The 17,426-nt window shown below is 36.9% G+C and overlaps 1 protein-coding gene across 7 annotated transcripts in view; it reads left to right on the forward strand.

The window, feature by feature from the left end:
- LRBA (LPS responsive beige-like anchor protein) overlaps positions 1-17,426 on the forward strand; it is a 559,883-nt gene that overhangs the window by 44,378 nt on the left and 498,079 nt on the right. For all 7 annotated transcript variants that reach the window (XM_075930027.2, XM_075930020.2, XM_075930019.2 and 4 more), the window contains 7 exons: positions 4,632-4,863; positions 5,022-5,122; positions 6,620-6,715; positions 9,638-9,759; positions 9,913-10,039; positions 12,639-12,758; positions 15,258-15,404. In XM_075930027.2, the coding sequence (XP_075786142.2) occupies positions 4,632-4,863; positions 5,022-5,122; positions 6,620-6,715; positions 9,638-9,759; positions 9,913-10,039; positions 12,639-12,758; positions 15,258-15,404 (945 nt within the window). The remainder of the gene's footprint in view (positions 1-4,631; positions 4,864-5,021; positions 5,123-6,619; positions 6,716-9,637; positions 9,760-9,912; positions 10,040-12,638; positions 12,759-15,257; positions 15,405-17,426) is intronic.

Raw genomic sequence — 17,426 nt, forward strand, 5'->3', positions numbered from 1 at the left:
CTATGGCCGATAGTTAACTGATTAAACAAATTGAACCGGTTAATTATTTTAGGTGGCTTCTACACCCCTCTTATTCAAAGTTGTAGATATATGGTCCAAGAATGAGATCATTTCTCTGCCTCAGGCTGGATCTGACACATTATAAAAGAAGTGTGTGCGCGTGCATGTGCGTGTTAGAGGGTAGTGGGCTTCCATCGGGGCATTCTCAGGAAGGGTCCCAGGTCTTTAAAACTTGACCCCCAATTCCTTCTAATCCATAAGTATTCTTGTTGTGACTGCACTGACGTGTAATGTCTCAAAATGTGACTCTTCCATACTGTTATCTGAATTAGTGACAGATTCCTCTAATACACATGTTATTAAATAGAGAGGATTTTTAAATGCATGTAAATTCTCAGTGGGGTAGGATGTGGACACGTTCATGGAAAAGTAAGAAAAAGGAAGTTGTTATAATCAGTATTTCAATATTTTTCTTTTTTTCCTTTTTTCCACTCCTCTGCCCCATCTTTTTTTGATCTATAGAGTTGATCCTAAAATTAGATCCATCTGTCCAAGCTTCTTTTACATTCTTGTTTCTTCAGGAAAGTACTGCAGTGGGGGGTTTGGTAGTAGGATTTGATTTTTAATTTTTATTATGTCATACCTACAGTTCTTTCCAGGATTGCGGTTTCCTTGTGCTATGCATCATACAGAAATACAGGTGTCCATGGTCTCTACACCAAAGAGCTTAAAGCAAATATGTAAAACTCTGGAAATGGTCAACTCTGGCTTTTTCAGAGACATGGATTTGAATTATTCCTAAATTAAAGCTAATTGTGGTCTCAGACTCATTTTAGTTAGTTTTGCTAAACTGTGCATGAAAAGTAGCACTCCATTTACCTGAAATTTCTTAAATGTTTTGGTTAGCAGCATATATAAATGCCCTGAGTCTTAAAACTTGACTTTCCAGAAGGGCAGGGTTTGGTAGTGACTGTATGTTTGTTCAACACAATCTTTTAATTATATGTTAGTCTGAAAGTTTTTGCACATAAAGGCAAAATAGGCCCCAGCAGCTCTTCATATATCCTATGAATCCTCCTTCCATCTCAAGTCAGATGGGAATTTTCTAGCAATCATTTCATTCCCATCCCTTAAATGTGTGTTTTTTTTTTTTTGCTTCTCCTCTGCTAGATTTTGCTACCATAAGGAAACCTTAACATGTACGGTTAATTTCTAATCTACTAATTTTGAGAGAGGTTAGGAAAGAAAGAAACATATTTAAGATTTGTGTTGGCTTAGAATTTGAATGCTACATTCTTCTTAGTCTGGAAATACCAAAGGCAAAATTTCCTTATGCTTACTGAAGAGCTCCAGATATTGATGTTATGCCTTTCTTTTCTGAAAGTAAATATATCTGGCAGATGTTAAAGACATAATGTAAAATTTGTGAAGATGTATTTGAATACTTAGAACTCTATGCTTTAAAATCATTGCTGTATGCTTGTGTGCCTTATAGAAAGAAAATGTTATGCCACCCTGTGGGTTGCTATAAAGAATGTTTATGAAGTTCAGCCTAAGACTTAAAATACATTGAATTGGAGAGTTTTGAAAAATGTACTGTATGACACGGGAGACCAAATCATGCTAAAGTGCAGGGAAAGACTATACATCAGTTCAAAGGCTACATTATTCAAAAAAATACAACCATAAAAAAGTAATAAGATTACATTCTCACACTTCATGGCTAGTAAGGTGCATTAAGCTGCTCAGATATTCATAACTTACTGTGACATTTGGGAAGATTACATTTTGCTGTGCACAGCCATTACTGCAGCTCAGATAATAACTAGCCAGTGCATGGGCCTGTATTATGATCCCTGTCGTTGGGAACAAATTTGTGTTTTGAAGGTTGATCAGTTCCAAATCACCATTAGAAAGGGTTAATATGACATACTGTGGAGTGTGTGCGCTTATGTGTATCTAATAGATATGCATGGATGGAGTATCATATATAGTGCATGTTGGGTGTACTGGTTTTCCTGTCAATTTTTTTCTCAAAAGGTATTACTTAAAACACTTAAAGGAGAAACATAGTTACTGCACTAGATATATTCTTCTAATGTAATATCTGCTGAAATATTTGTTGTTGACAGACTGGAAAATTAATTTGATCGTTTCTTAGATGGAAATGCTGCATGTAGCCAAAAATGAAGGGTTGATGATAGAAATGATAGGGTGAAGATGAAGTCCTATTATTTGCAACTAAGTGCTCACCTGTACAGTTCTGATATGATACTTGTTAATTGGTTACTTAACCTCGATAAATAATTAAATTAATAACTAAGCCATGAGTCTTAATTGACAGCAAAGTTATAGCCATTGTATTTGCATCAAGAATTACTTCACTTAGTGTCCTATTCAAGTTCCATATGGGATACTGTCCTTTTGAGGAAGGCCTCAGTTGGTCTATTACGGTGGCTGATCTGCTTTCATTGAGGATACATCTAGACTACCCGCTTCTTTCGAAAGAAGCTTTTTCAAAAGAATCTTTCGAAAAAGCTTTCGAAAGAGATCGTCTAGACAGCCACAACTTTTTTCGAAAAAGCGACCTGCTTTTTCAAAAGAGACCACCAAGCCAATCTGGATGCTCTCTTTCGAAAAAGCCCTGTTTGCATTCAAGAATGCCTTTTTGCGAAAGAGCTCTTTCGAAAAAAGGCGTTCTTCCTCGTAAAATGAGGTTTACTGCTGTCAAAAAAAACCCGCCTAGTTCTTTCGATTTAATTTCGAAAGATTGCGGCAGCAGTCTAGACACAGGTGAAGTTAGAACCCTGTAGTCTAGACATAGCCTGAGTGTAAAATAAATAATAATGTGAGATTTGCTGTCTTGGTTTTTGATGCAGTTATGTTCAGACTTTTTTCTTTGAATTTTTTAAAAGTGCATTTTGTGGTGTTACTACTTCAGTCGATTTTACCCTCGGATCTCAAAGCATTGGCAAACATTGATACTTTAAGGTAGATATCACCTCATTTTACAGCATGGAAAACTGAGGGATAGAAACGGAGTGACTCGATAAAGATGAGAGGAGGTTGGTGGCAAAGATGGGAATAGAATTCATATATTCTGACTCCCAGTTCTTTGACTTTTCTAGATAATATGATTTATTAGATATTTCTTTAATTACGTTATTGCAATTCAGGAAAACTGAAAATAAAAGGGAACTATAAATAATTTTTAAAAATGGTCATATGGAAACTTTCTCCATTTCTTCAGACAACCTCAATCACTTTTGCTAGCTTTCTCAGTTTCTTATGGTATTTCACAACACTGCTAATTATGTTCAGAACATTGAAAGTTGCTGCATCCAAACTGGAAACAAAATTTAGGACATGTTTGAATATGTTACAGTGGCTTGAGTGGTGTATGACATATAATATTTAAGGACAACAGCAGTTCTGTTAAACATATTTGACCTCAAAACTTGACCAAGTGAATGGAGCTGTAGGGTCTTATGAGAAGATAAGAGAAAATAAGTATTTTCGAGTGACCTGTGCAGAAGTATAACTTTAGGAAAGAAATCAATTTAATTTATAATTGGTTATTGTTGAGCTGTAGTTCTAAGGAACTGATGACAGTTGTCTGAAGAATATAGTTCACTTGTTTAGTTCATTTCCCCCTCTCCAAACATATCAAGATATTTGACTTATAGGTGTCCCAAAGTGAAATCATGACATTATTTTCTTAGGAAGGTAAATGGGGGTTGGTGACACACAGAACTTTTTTATTCTTTGAAATTCTTTCTGTAATTGGAACAAAATGTAACAGACTAGAATGTATATCTAATATGTCACACAGTATTGTGATCTTTTGTCTCATTTGCTAGAAAAGTATAGAAATATGAGGTCTGGTGAGACTGTTAACTTCAAGAGAATAATGTTTTGATTCTAGTTCAGGTCTTAAATGAAGATGAGTTTTTGTGGGGTTTTTTTTTATAGCTGTTCTCTTTTGTACACATCAAAATCTTCTTTGTGTGGCACACTCACCAGTTTCTGATTATGCAATGTCCATGACCAGAAGTTCTGAAGTGTTGCTTTTGTGGATTTAAGTGCATTAGGAAATGAAGAAGCATAATCATTGGTGTTGGGCCCCAACTAGTGCTGCTATTCCTTCACTTATAAATAATCATTAACATTCAATCATATACATCTATTTTGTGCTACAGCTTGAAATGAACAAAACCCCCAAAACTTATAGTACCTTTGCTTACAAAGTAAAATTGCAGTTGATATTTGAATCCACTTTTCATCTAATATACTTGAAGTGCATTTTAATGTTTGTAAAGAGTGACACTTCCATGAAATTGGGCAGCTGTTCACAACAGCAGTTCTTCTCTTACCTGTCTGGGTAGCCTTTTTCAGAAAGGGAAACAAATACCAGAACTTCAAAGTTACATGGCAAATCCATAACAGAAGAAGCAATGGGACTCTCTGTCTGTCACCATCCAATCTCTGTTCCTTAATGTAATTCAAATCTAGGCCCCAAAACTCTATATGTTTCAGTATAAATTCTTAGGAACTAGCAGAGAAAGTTCTAAATGTAGAAAAATATTTGGAGAAAATTGTTACTAATGCTTTACCTTTTTTTTGCCTAACAGCTTGTAGGGGGCCATTTTGATCTGGAAATGAACTTTATTATTCAAGAAGGAGAAAGTATTATCTGCATGGTAAACTTGTTGGATAAATGTGACATTACCTGCCAGGCAGAGGTATGGAGCATGTTTACAGCAATCCTGAAGAAGAGTATACGGAATCTACAAATTTGCACAGAAGTGGGGCTTGTTGAACAAGTGTTGCAGAGAATTGATAAAGCTGACAATATGATTGCAGGTATTACTTTAGTTGGCAATATAATACATTTATTTGAGCGAAATATGACTGTCTTAATATACCATTTTAACAGCACTTTTATTGAGAAAATAAAAGAATACTCATTTGATCATTATGTACAGAGCAGCATACATATAATTTTAATATTTTTCCTTCAGATCTCTTAGTTGATATGTTGGGAGTGCTGGCTAGCTATAATTTGACGGTCCGGGAACTAAAATTGTTCTTCAGCAGACTACAAGGAGAAAAAGGAAAATGGGTAAACACTTTTATTGTCTTAATTTTGGTTATATTGTCTCCTAATCATTTTAAACAAAAAGGCTATTACAAACATTTTAATAACCAAATGTGAAAGCTACCAAAGATCCTCAGTAGTATTATCAATAGATGTCATCTTGTATATAAGTAATAAAATACATTGTGTAGAAGTGTGAGTAAGTTACCTATTACATTTAAGTTTGGTGGCTTTAGAAATACTGGAACTTAGTGCTTCCAGATCCCCCCCAACAATCAGACTGTAGTTGTTGTCTTTGTACACTGGGAAATGATTTGACGGTAATAGGTGAAATCTAAACATCAGAATTGCTATTTTGATGGAATTAGCATCTGCTTTAAAAAGTATTATAAGTTAATTGAAAACATCTTTTGTAATCTGATTTGGTGGCCTCTAAACTAACTTGCTCAAAATAGAGAAAAGGCTTCACAAATATAGTTTCTTACTGATTAAAATCAAATACCTATTAAATATAAAAACCTATGCTATTGCTCAGTTAAAATTTCAATTTTTAATCAAAACCCCAGAAATAAGTTTTGAAACCTCAACTCACTACAGAGAGAGAACTGTATATATCAAGGTATAAATATATAAGGTTAATTCAGTTAAAATATTGCATATGTTCACTGTGGGTCAGTTATGGTTCTCTTTGCAATGTTAATGGTTTTTATTTCCTGGCTCTTGTTTACATTCAATTTTCTTCTTCAAAAACAAATACAGAGGAGAGGAGGAGGAGAAAAACGTAGCTGCAGTGCTAGGAAGTTGAACAGCTATCTGAAACACTAGATATCCAATTTTCTGTGCAATGTCACAGTGCTGCAGACAGTCAACTTAAACTGTAATGACCTCTCCCCCATTATTTTTTGCACGTGTGAACCATTTTGATTTGCTTTGAACTTTTATTTTTGAAATACATTTTTAAAGTTTAATAGTGATTACTCTTCAGTAAGTGGCTTCATATGAAGTTTTAAGTTGACTGTTTTTTAAGTCTTCTAGTTTAAACAGTTTGAAGTTTCTTCTGAAAACAAGAACATGAGTTTTGTTTCCCTGGCACTTTCTAGGTCCAAGGAAGTTTAAAGGAACTTCTTTACCTCCCTCCTCAGGGAAAGACCAGCCATTAAAAGTTTCAGGCCTCTGGAAAGTTATAGGAAAGTGGGGGGAAAAAAATCTTAAAACTGTTGGCCTGCAACCATAAGTATAACAATTGGTATATTAAATAGATGTACGTGCTCATGTTTTATTTTGAGATTACTGCCACTGAATTCAATAAGAAAAGATAGCTGGAACAGAACTGGACAGTTGGTGTCTAAGTTTAATTTTAATTTGATACTGTTGATTGATTATTTCTCTCCTGAGTAACATTGAGGCCTAGTGCTTATGTCTGTGGAAGGATGAGAGAAATGGTCAAATTGCATCCTTTTTTATCATGTGTGTCAGCATAATAGAAAAATGTTTGATACTCAGGTTAATTTCTCTTAATAGCCACCACATGCTGGAAAATTATTGTCTGTATTAAAACACATGCCTCAGAAATATGGTCCTGATGCCTTCTTCAACTTCCCAGGAAAAAGTGCTGCAGTAAGTAGTTATATACGTTTTCTATACCTTTGTTATCTTGCTCTTTACTACTGTTCTTTTCTCACCTATTCTTAGCTGGCTGTGTACCTGTGGTGTTCAACCAGTTCTGAACGCTGTAGTGGCTACTACTATAGTGAATTAGCCACATTCAGCTAGCCAAATAACCACATGTGGCTAGTGCTAGCATGTTGGACACCACAGATGTATACCAAGGATGGGCAATAAGTGGCCTGTGGTGGAATGCAATTTGCCAGGGTTAGCTCCTTGTATGTTGCTAGATGTTTATTTACTGGAGCAACTGCAGGTACGGCCACTCACATCTCCCGTTAGGTGCGGTTCACCATTCCCAGTCAATGTGAATCAGGCCTCCACTTTCCATAGCTTACATTGGCCAGGAATGGCGAACCACGGCCAACAGGAGCTGCAAACAGCTGTACCTGCAGACACGCAAGTAAACAGTTCATCTGGTGGCCCTTGGTATATACCGGGGTGGCAATAAGATGGAGGTTATTTGCCAAGGTTAGCCCCTGGTGGGCTGCCAACTCTTGATTTACCTCTGTGGTTATAAAATGGGCGCTTGCAACTCCTGTTGGCCAAGGATCCTGTTGGCCAAGGTGTCGTGGTCTGCACCACTTCACGCAGCTCCCATTGGCCGGGAACAGTGATCTGCAGCCAGTGGGAGCTACACAGGTAAATACAGAGGTGGGAGCCTGCCAGGGGCTAATCTTGGTGAACCATATCTGGCCCATGGGTAGGTTATTGCCCATCACTTTTGTATATGGTGATATCTACCACTCTGATATTGTCCCTTGAGAGAACTGTTTTCCTGTGTGGTAACTACATCAAGGTTAATTAAAAGATATATAATATTAAATATGTACTACTTTTTTGGAAGGACACACTATCTTAGCTAAAGAAAGATTTGTACAAGTAATAGCTAGTATCTTAATTCATAGCCCATTTTGTGAGAGGGGTTCAATTAACTTGCTCTCATTTGTTTTAAGCAGACTCTTTCTTTGCCTTTATTTCTGTTTTAAGTCTTTCTTAGCAATGGTGCCTGCTGTAGTGTGAATCTCACAAGGGAATCCTCAAATGTTCCACTCATTTGGGAATCACTCCTGAGGGAGACCTGGAGTGCACCAGATTGAAAGTTGTCCTGGTTCTGTTGTCTGTTTCTTTTTATGGCAAAAGCCACAGAACCTCTTCAATCTTTTTCTCCCCTCAACTGATCAGATGACATACATGTGAATATAACTGCAGATGCTATCTTTGAGCTGATTCTCTAAACGCTGGCCATATGGGAAGTAAAAACATTTCCTGCCGTAGTTCCTATTACACATGGGAAATACTAACAAAATATAACTGCAAGGAAAATATAAGAATCACCTGGATAAAGCTAACATACTGAAAGAGTAATCAATTGAATTCAATATAAATTTTGTGGCATCCATTGATGGTAAAAATTTGTACATATGAAATATTTTTTATTTTTAAATCAGATATGTCACTGTCATGTAGTTGTTCTCACTAAGGATCAAATGTATCAAAATTTTGTCTCATAACTCAAATCTTTTAGTTGTTTAAAGAATAAAACATACATTTTCACAACCTCACACAACTTATCACATTGGATCACCTCATTTCTCTTTCCTTATACAATATAATCTTCCCCTCCAGATCACACACAAACCACCTTCTGTCTCGAAATTAAACATAACATACTTCAGCCTCAAATATTTTTAAATAAAAATGCGAGGGACTGAAAAATCAAGATAAAATAGAAATATTTCTGGCACCTTCACTATATGATAACTGTAAATGGACATGTTAACATTATTTTGGCTACTTAATATATTGTTTTAATAGCTTTGTTTTATTAGGTTCTTAAGTGTCTCAAGCAATGAGAAACTACGGTATGAATATTCATTTCTTTATTTAGGAATCTTAATATTTTAGATAATTAGCATAAATCATCCTAAAAAGTTCTGTGAATTAAACCAATTGCAGAGATATCAGCCCCAAAAAGTTGAGTCAGTATCAGGCATATAGACATATTAGTGAGCTATGGATATGCAGAAGGATTTATAGCATTGTGTTTGGGCAGGGATAGTTACACAGAGTTAAGGAGCATAACGAGGAGTCTGGCAACACTTATGCTCTTCGATGTTTTTATTCATTGGTATTGATCATCTTGACAGCATCTTTGATCACAGGGTTATGGAAATCTGAGTTGAATTTTACATTGCAAACCTGTGAAGCAAAATGGTGAAAAATAAATGGCAATTGTTAAAAACTGTTTGAAACAAAGAATGAAATGCTATAAAAACCATTGAGCATATAGTTAGCAATTTACAGATTTTCCAGGTAATGTAGCTACTGTGTTTTTAAGGGAATACTTTGGCAGGAAGGATTGCATTATATCTTCTTTTGAAAGCAGGGTTGTAAGTCTCATATTTCATGTCTATACTTTTCTATAAGGCCAAAATAGGCATGGTTTTTCTGTAGATAAGACTGCTTCAGGTAAAATCTAGAGACTTCAATTTTTATGCCTAACTAATTTCCACGATCAGTTACTTTGCTCATTTTCAGGATGCATTAACATGTGCCAATATTGCAGAGATCGTGAGACTGTAAATTTCACTTTCCTGTCGTGCCACACAGAACACGATGAACTTGAGGCAATTTTAGACCAAATATTTCTCTAAAATTTTTTTATTTAATTATAAGTTTATTTTTATTGCTCTATAAGTATTTTTCTCATGAAATCTTTATAATCCAAAGATTCTTTTAAAAGAATACTTTGGGCCATTTTTTATTGCAGTAAGACACTAGAAGTCTGTAACTTGCATCGTGTCTTGTCTTAATTCTTAAATGATTTTGTCACATTTTTCTATATTAAATAATCCTATTTGCTTCCTTTAGGCTATTGCCTTACCTCCTATAGCCAAGTGGCCCTACCAGAATGGATTTACCTTTCACACTTGGTTAAGAATGGATCCTGTAAATAACATCAATGTGGATAAGGATAAGCCTTATTTGTATTGGTATGTACTGGTGCACCTCATTTCTAATATTTTTTTCATTTATATTCATTTTTCAGTGGTCTCTGCTTACATTGAAAAAAATAATCTAGTAACTTATTTGTTCACATGCGAACTCAGTTACATTTCTAAAAAAAACCAACCCTTTTTTTGTAGTTTCCGAACAAGCAAAGGACTTGGCTATTCTGCTCACTTTGTTGGAGGCTGTTTGATTGTGACATCAATAAAGTCAAAGGGAAAAGGATTCCAGCACTGTGTGAAATTTGATTTCAAGCCACAGAAGGTGGGTCAAGCAAGTAAAATAATTCAATTAAGTACCACAAATTACCACAGCACGTGTGTAATTAGGCATTAGTTGTACTTATTCTTTTATTTAAACCAGTATCCTAGTAAGCTCAGAGCCCTCTATTTTATTAATCTTATGGACCCAGAACAACATTGTTTGCAAAAATATTACCAAGAGTATCCGTTGGCATTGTTTACATAAGTAATGCCAGTTTTTACTTTCATAAATAAAATTTAAACAAATGTATATAGTAATCTGCACTTTTTTAAAGATAGTGATTTCATACGTTTCCCAGCAATAAATTAAGAAAATGCAATCTATAATCACACATTTGATCTAGGTTAACAGTGACTAAAAGTTAGATCTATGGCCTGTTGGTTTGCTTTTTTTGAAATTAGTTGATAGTCTTTGTTCCTTGCTGGACAAGTGTCCATATCAGTTGTTTGTAGAGCAGAAATGACAAAGATTCAATAGATATCAGGATCTGGGAAATTACTAAGAAAATGTAGGAGAACTAATATAATTCACATCCTGATCACTTGTTAGGGCTGACTCATGATATGATTAAGTAGAATTCATCACAAAGTTATTGTTTTTAACTCTTTTTCAAATTAGCAAAACAGTAACTATATACGTGTACCAAAATATATGTATTGTGAGAAATTTTTATTCTTTCATGACTTATCCCTAAGAATTCTCAGCACATATTAATAACTGGGAAGTTCTAAGATGTGTTCTTGTCTTTATTCTCTTTTCTTGCTCCTGTTCCATTTTGCTTTCATTTACAGCCTTACTGCATCCTTTTCCCTGATCAGTTCTTTGTAAAGTCTTCACCCTAAGTACCTGGTTTACTCTCTCTATCCTGTGCTGTGTGCCAGTTTATCTTGATTGCCCACTTGGGTGAACTAATGGGATAGAGCAGTGAACTGGGGCTCTGTTCTTGACAATGCCATTAACTGGCTTGGTGATCTTAGGAAAGTCACTTCCCTTCTGTATCTGTTTCCGCATTTTTGAAACTGAGATAATGATGCTTATCTCTTTTGTAAAGCTCTTTGAAAGCTACTGATGGAAAAAGAGCTATTGTAGAGCTAGGTAGTATAATTATTATACATGTTACCTCTTCCCTGATAATTCCTGGGCTGATGAAGTGTTGAATCCACTGGGGACTTTCCAGGAGGGAATAGCATGTAAGATGGGGACAGAGAGGACTCAATGCAGACAATACACCAACTATGACAAAAAGTACAGGCTATTCTTTCTCATTACCTGGGATGACCCCAGGAATAACTGTTTATAATTCTGCCTAGTGTGATCGCAACCAACTAACAAGTTTTTAAACACCACTTAATATGGGCTGTCAGCACTATTGAATAGTGTTTAAAAATGTATGTGTTAATGTGTGTTGGCTAGAATGTTTATGAAAAGCATTTTGTTTTTCTGATCTAGTTTGAGGGTTAATGTTTTTTCTCAAACAGTTTCAAGAACACAGAGCCATGTGTAAGAGAAAGCACTAAGTGAATCACACACTAAATAATTACAAAGTATCCAGAGAATGTGTTCCTCTCAACTGCTATGAATTATTCCATGTTGCTGAATAATCTTATTCAGCAACATGTGGTGACTTGATTTAAATCGCACTTTCAAGGCTTTCTTGCATATTTAGTAGACTTAAAAATGTTTGCTTTCTCAAATGGAACATTTATCAGATGTTCCTGGAAAAATAAAATAAACATCTATGGGAGATCAGGCCTCATGACACATTTTGAGAATTCTCATCAGTAATCCCTTGCTGTACATACGGATTCAGATTGACCATTTGACACAGTCTGTGGAGAACCTTTAAGCTTTGGTGTCATTCTTTCTGCTCTTTGGCGTGATAGGACACTACATTTATTGCAAATCCTAAGTACAACAAAATTTAAATACATTAACAAAGCAAGACAGAGTATATCTTTTGCTGGTTATTTTAGCATACATTTTACCCTTGGTATTGTCAGGAAAGGTTATGTACTGTGACTTTATGCCTCCTTTAAGATTACACAACTACTTGTGGATATATACAGGGTGATTGGACACACTGTTTAGGTATAATGAATTAGGCCAAGCCAGCAGTGAATTTTTGTATTCCTTCCACATCAATTTAAAGAAATCCTTGAGTTGCCTTCAAAACATTTTCTGTCTTTTTTTATAACTCACATCAATAGTTTTGGTCTCCTTTTGAGGTCTAGCTAGTTTCAGTAATCTTTAAAATGTACTAAGGGTGCATCTACACAGCAGGACTTAACTCGAAATAAGCCACGCAAATTGAACTACGTCAATTGTGTAGCTTATTTCGAAATAGCTTATTTCGAAATTGGGAGCATCTATACCACACTTATTTCGAAGTAGAGCACTCTTTGTCCAATTTCGCTTACTTCTCGTATAATGAGGATTACAGGAGTCAGAGTAAGAAGTCCTTCAGCTTGCCAGTATTTCGACATTATTTCAAAATAACTGCCTGCTATGGGGACCTGGACTAAATTATTTCAAAATAATGTTGCTGTGTAGATGTACCTTTATACAGGCTTAAAGTGACAATAATTATCTTCTTATTTAGTGGTATATGGTTACCATAGTGCATATCTACAACCGCTGGAAGAACAGTGAACTTCGGTGCTATGTTAATGGGGAATTAGCATCATACGGAGAGATAACGTGGTTTGTGAGTACCAATGATGTAAGTAGCTTTTATTTATTTTTATTTAATTTTGTACTTGAAATGACTGAAATTGTTTTTTGCACTTGAATATATTTTTAGCTTTTGATAATGTGGCTTAAGAGGGGAAAAAGTAGTTCTCACATATAATTTTAATGAATAATTTTTTTACAAACTACTGTACCAGGTGACACATGACATTTTATCAATAGATCTACTAAAAGAATATGAATGTAGTCTGTGTGCTAGATGGTCAGTAGTTGGTCAGTCAAAAGTTATGGGCTCAGTTTTGCAAACACTTAAGCAAACCCATTATATTACTTAAATGAGCAGTGCATTAACTAGTGACTAGGGTAAACTTCTGCATATGTTTAAATGTGTGCAGGATTGCACCTGATAATATTTACCTGTCATCTCTCTTCAGAAAACTTCCTCCTTTCAGTGCCTGATCTTGTGCATTCCAATATCTGCACTCACACGCTGCATAAAAGATTGTTGGCAAGGGAGGTTTAGGCTGGACATTGGGAAAAACTTCCTAGCTGTCAGGGTGGTTAAACACTGGAATAAATTGTCTAGGGAAGTTGTGGAATCTCCATCTCTGGAGATATTTAAGAGCAGGTTAGATAGACATCTGAGAGGGTGTAGACAGTATTGGGTCCTGTGGTGAGGGCAGGGGTCTGGACTCGATGACCTCTTGAGGTTCCTTCCAGTTCTAGTGTTCTATGATTCTATGACTTTTCCCTAATGGTAACTATCCTATTGGCTGTAGCGCCCCAATAGTGATGCCTCATGACATCACATGTAAACTTCTGCCAATCAGATTTCCACTTCAGTTCCTTCTTTCTGCTAGTGACGGTCGGTCGGTTGTTGGAGCTTCTGACACTTGCTTTGCAAGTAGTTAATCCCTCGCATAGCATTTCTTTGTTTTTGTTGTGTAGATTAGTGGTTCAAGTTACTTCAAGATATTTGAAATAGAGAAGTTAGTTTTGAGGGGAGCTTGATTTCCCCCTTCTATTGCTATTCAAGAAGTGTGCAAAGTGTGGCAAGCATTCTTGATGTGTCTTGGAGAGGGTAGTCAGCCAGATAAGTGTAGCATCTTCCTGGATTTTAACCACGAACCAAAAGGGAGAGGCATCAGTGGCTTAAACTGATCCTCATGGAGTCAACATTAGGCCACAGCCAGCCACTCCGATACAATGGGTGCGTAGTACGCCAGCCTCGGTGTGCAAGACTTCGGGGCCACATCCTTCGGGGTGGTGTTGGTACCATTCCCCTGCACAGAAGACAACATCCTCCCGGCACCTCTCATTCCCTGGTACTGCGTAAGAAGAGGGCGATAGATAGAGGCTGATTTCCCCCCCCCCCCCCCCAGGAGATCAAGTAAAGTCCTAGAGGTGGCCCTGCACTACATCCAGCTTACCAGGGCCAAGGGCGGGTTTGTCTAGTCCAGTGTTGGTTAACTTCCCAATTCAGGTAGTGGTGGAAGACTTCGATCTTCCCTCCATCATGGAGGCCCCCTGAAACCAATTGAAGTCACTGATGGCACTGTTTGAGTGACAGCAACTTGCTGTGGTGGCACAGGCAATGGTGGCACTGGCACCAACAATGGCACCAGTCTTGATGGTATCAACAGCACTGCTGTCTGTGTCCATGGCACTGGTAATGTCTGCATGCAGAACCCAGTCAGTACTGAGCAACACCTCCGTGCAAACTACTGTTTGCTAATGTGTATTCCAATATGTGACCTATCAGTGGAAGAAGAAAGAACAGCTACTTATGGTTGTAACTGTTGATCTTTGAGAGATGTTGCTCATGTCCATTGCAAAACAACGTGCCTCACTTCTGTTGGACTGTTCCGGCAAAAAGGAACTAAAGAAGGAGTTGGGTTTCCGGGGTATACTCATGGAAGTCCTGATCCAAGAATAAATAAGGGAAAGGTGGGAGGAAGGAGCGGGAAGGAAAGAAAAAAGAGGCGAGCGAAGACAGCTAATAGATTGTTCAAGTTAAGAGTTGCATAAGAACAATTAGCACCTCTGTTGGTTGGTTGGTTGGTAAAGTCATTAGGATGTGGAAGGTAGTAATCTCCAATGTGGTATTGACACCAATGCAATTAATGTTACCCTAGTACTACAGAAATATTTAGTTTTTTGATTATGTATGTTTGACAGTTCTAGAACTTAGCCTCTTAACTCTTGCCCTTCATATAGTCATGGATATCTCTTATCAGTATTTGAGTAGGGGAAAAATGGCAGGGAACACGTGGTATATTTTAATTAATATTGCATATCAAGTATTTTTATGAATTCTAGATATTGCTGATAGCTAAATAAAACATTTAAAAAAAGACTCTAGATCCTTAAAATATTCATTTATATTTATTAATGCAACCTTGCAAAATTAGCATGAAAGTTTAATCAGCATGGACTACCCAGCCTGCTTGTCCTGAATAAAATTGATTTGAGTTGGAAGACTTTTTTGACTTTCATTGTGTACGACTATATCCTGTGTTCTCTTTTTCAGACATTTGATAAATGTTTCCTCGGTTCTTCGGAAACAGCAGATGCTAATCGAGTGTTTTGTGGACAGATGACAGCTGTTTACCTTTTTAGTGATGCTCTCAATGCTGCTCAGATTTTTGCCATTTATCAGCTTGGTCTAGGATACAAGGTATTTTGGAGTTGGAGTGAACAGTTCCCAAAAGATTAATTGTAATACGTAAATTTCTGGAGAGTTTTAGGACATTGATGACAAGTATGCATACAATGTTCTCACCGATCTATTTTTATTTAAATAAGCATATAGACAAAGTATCTAATATTACAAAATATACATTAATCTATTCAATTTTATAGATGTGTAATGAGAAAAGAAATGAACTTATTGATAACCCTATATGTGTGTCATGGACATGATTTTCTTGACAAAAGTGTGGCAGTTGAGGTGTTTTTTTGGGCTTAACCACCTGCATTTACTAATGACCCTGAGCTTATATATGTATAAAATTCTCTAGTCACCTGGGTTTTTAATGATTTTAAACAATTTTGCATAATTTTATTACAAAAATATTTTGTTCAATGGCCCTGTAACTTTTTTGTATATTTCCTATTTTTGCTGTGATGCATAATGTGCTTGGATAATTGATTTATGAAAATGCTACAAGTCCGTTTGCATGAGACGAGAGCATTTGATAATGTAATTATAGACCATTCTTTATATAAATTTACTGTCAGTGAAAATTGTATCACAGCTGTAGAATTGTTTGCTGGTGTTTAGTTTTCTGCTGTATTCTATAAAATGCAACTCCAGTCCCACTACATGCAATGAAAAAGATTTCTTATGTTTCATAAAACACATCACTCCAACATGAGTAAGGCTATACAAATAATAAACTCTTTACAGTTTGTCTCATTAACGTCTCAAGTCGTGCTTTGGGTTTTTAGGTGATGAGGACATGGTGGACAGAGCACTATTAATTGTGGCTCCATCATTTTCTTGATAGAGGCTCTCTACCAAATTTGCTTCCTTCATGCTGGAAAAATATCTTGATACCTAATTGAACACCTTTAAAAGTGGCAAGCGGTGTGGCTTGCAGTTGATGTTATTTATTTAGTGTTTGTCTTGAGGTAAACCTCAGCTGGGGATTGTGACTCCTAGGTGCTGTGCAAACACATTTTTTGTTCCAAAGAGTTTCTAAGAGAACAATGAGTAACAATCATTGTATTTTCTTAATTTTTTCCTTCGCTAATGGAGTAGTGGAATTTTTTCCCTCACTTCCACAATTACACTGCTTTAGAGCACAAAAATGTTATAAAATACTAACTCTGCAAATATTGTCCTGTGCTAATGATGTTGTCATGGACTCTTCTGATGCATTGCTGAAATAGGGGGTAATGCTGTTTAGGGATGTCAATGTGTAGATGACTACACAATTAATCAATAAGCCTGGGTTTATCAGTTACTCTTTTCGACTACACGCATTTCTCCGTCCGCCCCTCCCCCCCCCACTGCCAACATAGGAGAGGCAGTAAGTTGGGGGAGTGGGAGCCAGTGCCATGAGGAGCTGGCTTAAAAGCCAGCTCCCCACGAGCACCAGATCTGCCTGTCTCCTCGCCTTCTCTCCTGTGCTGCTGCCTCTGATTGAGAGGCAGCAGCATGGAGGGTGAGGGGGGCAGGTGGGAGTCAATATGTGCGGGGAGCCGGCTTTCAAGCAGTCTTCCCACATCTGCCAGGTCTGTGGACCCACTTGATCCTTCCTCCCTGTCCCCTGCAGCAGTGAGGGAAGGGTGCACGTGGGAGCTGGGGCTGCCTGCCCCTTCCCACTGCTGTCTCTATGGTTATGACTAAACTACATCCCTTTTTCGATAAAGGGATGTAAATGAGACATATCAAAATTGTAAATAAAGCCAGGATTTGAATTTCCCACGCTTCATTTGCATAATGGCAGCTGCGGCTTTTTTCGAAAAGCTGCTTTTCCAAAAAAAAACTGCGGTCAAGATGGGGATCTTTCGACAGAAGGGTCTTTCAAAATGGGGCATTTGTGTTGAAAGATCCCTGTCTTGACGGCAGTGTTTTTTTTTTGTTTTTTTTTTTTTTTTTTGGAAAAGCGGCTTTTCGGGGGGGGGGGGGGAAAGGGAGCGCCGCAGCCGCCATTATGCAAATGAAGTGTGGGAAATTCAAATCCCAGCTTCA

This window comes from Pelodiscus sinensis, chromosome 4 (assembly GCF_052426305.1).
Source record: "Pelodiscus sinensis isolate ZL-2025 chromosome 4, ASM5242630v1, whole genome shotgun sequence".
Classification (NCBI taxonomy): Eukaryota; Metazoa; Chordata; order Testudines; family Trionychidae; genus Pelodiscus; species Pelodiscus sinensis.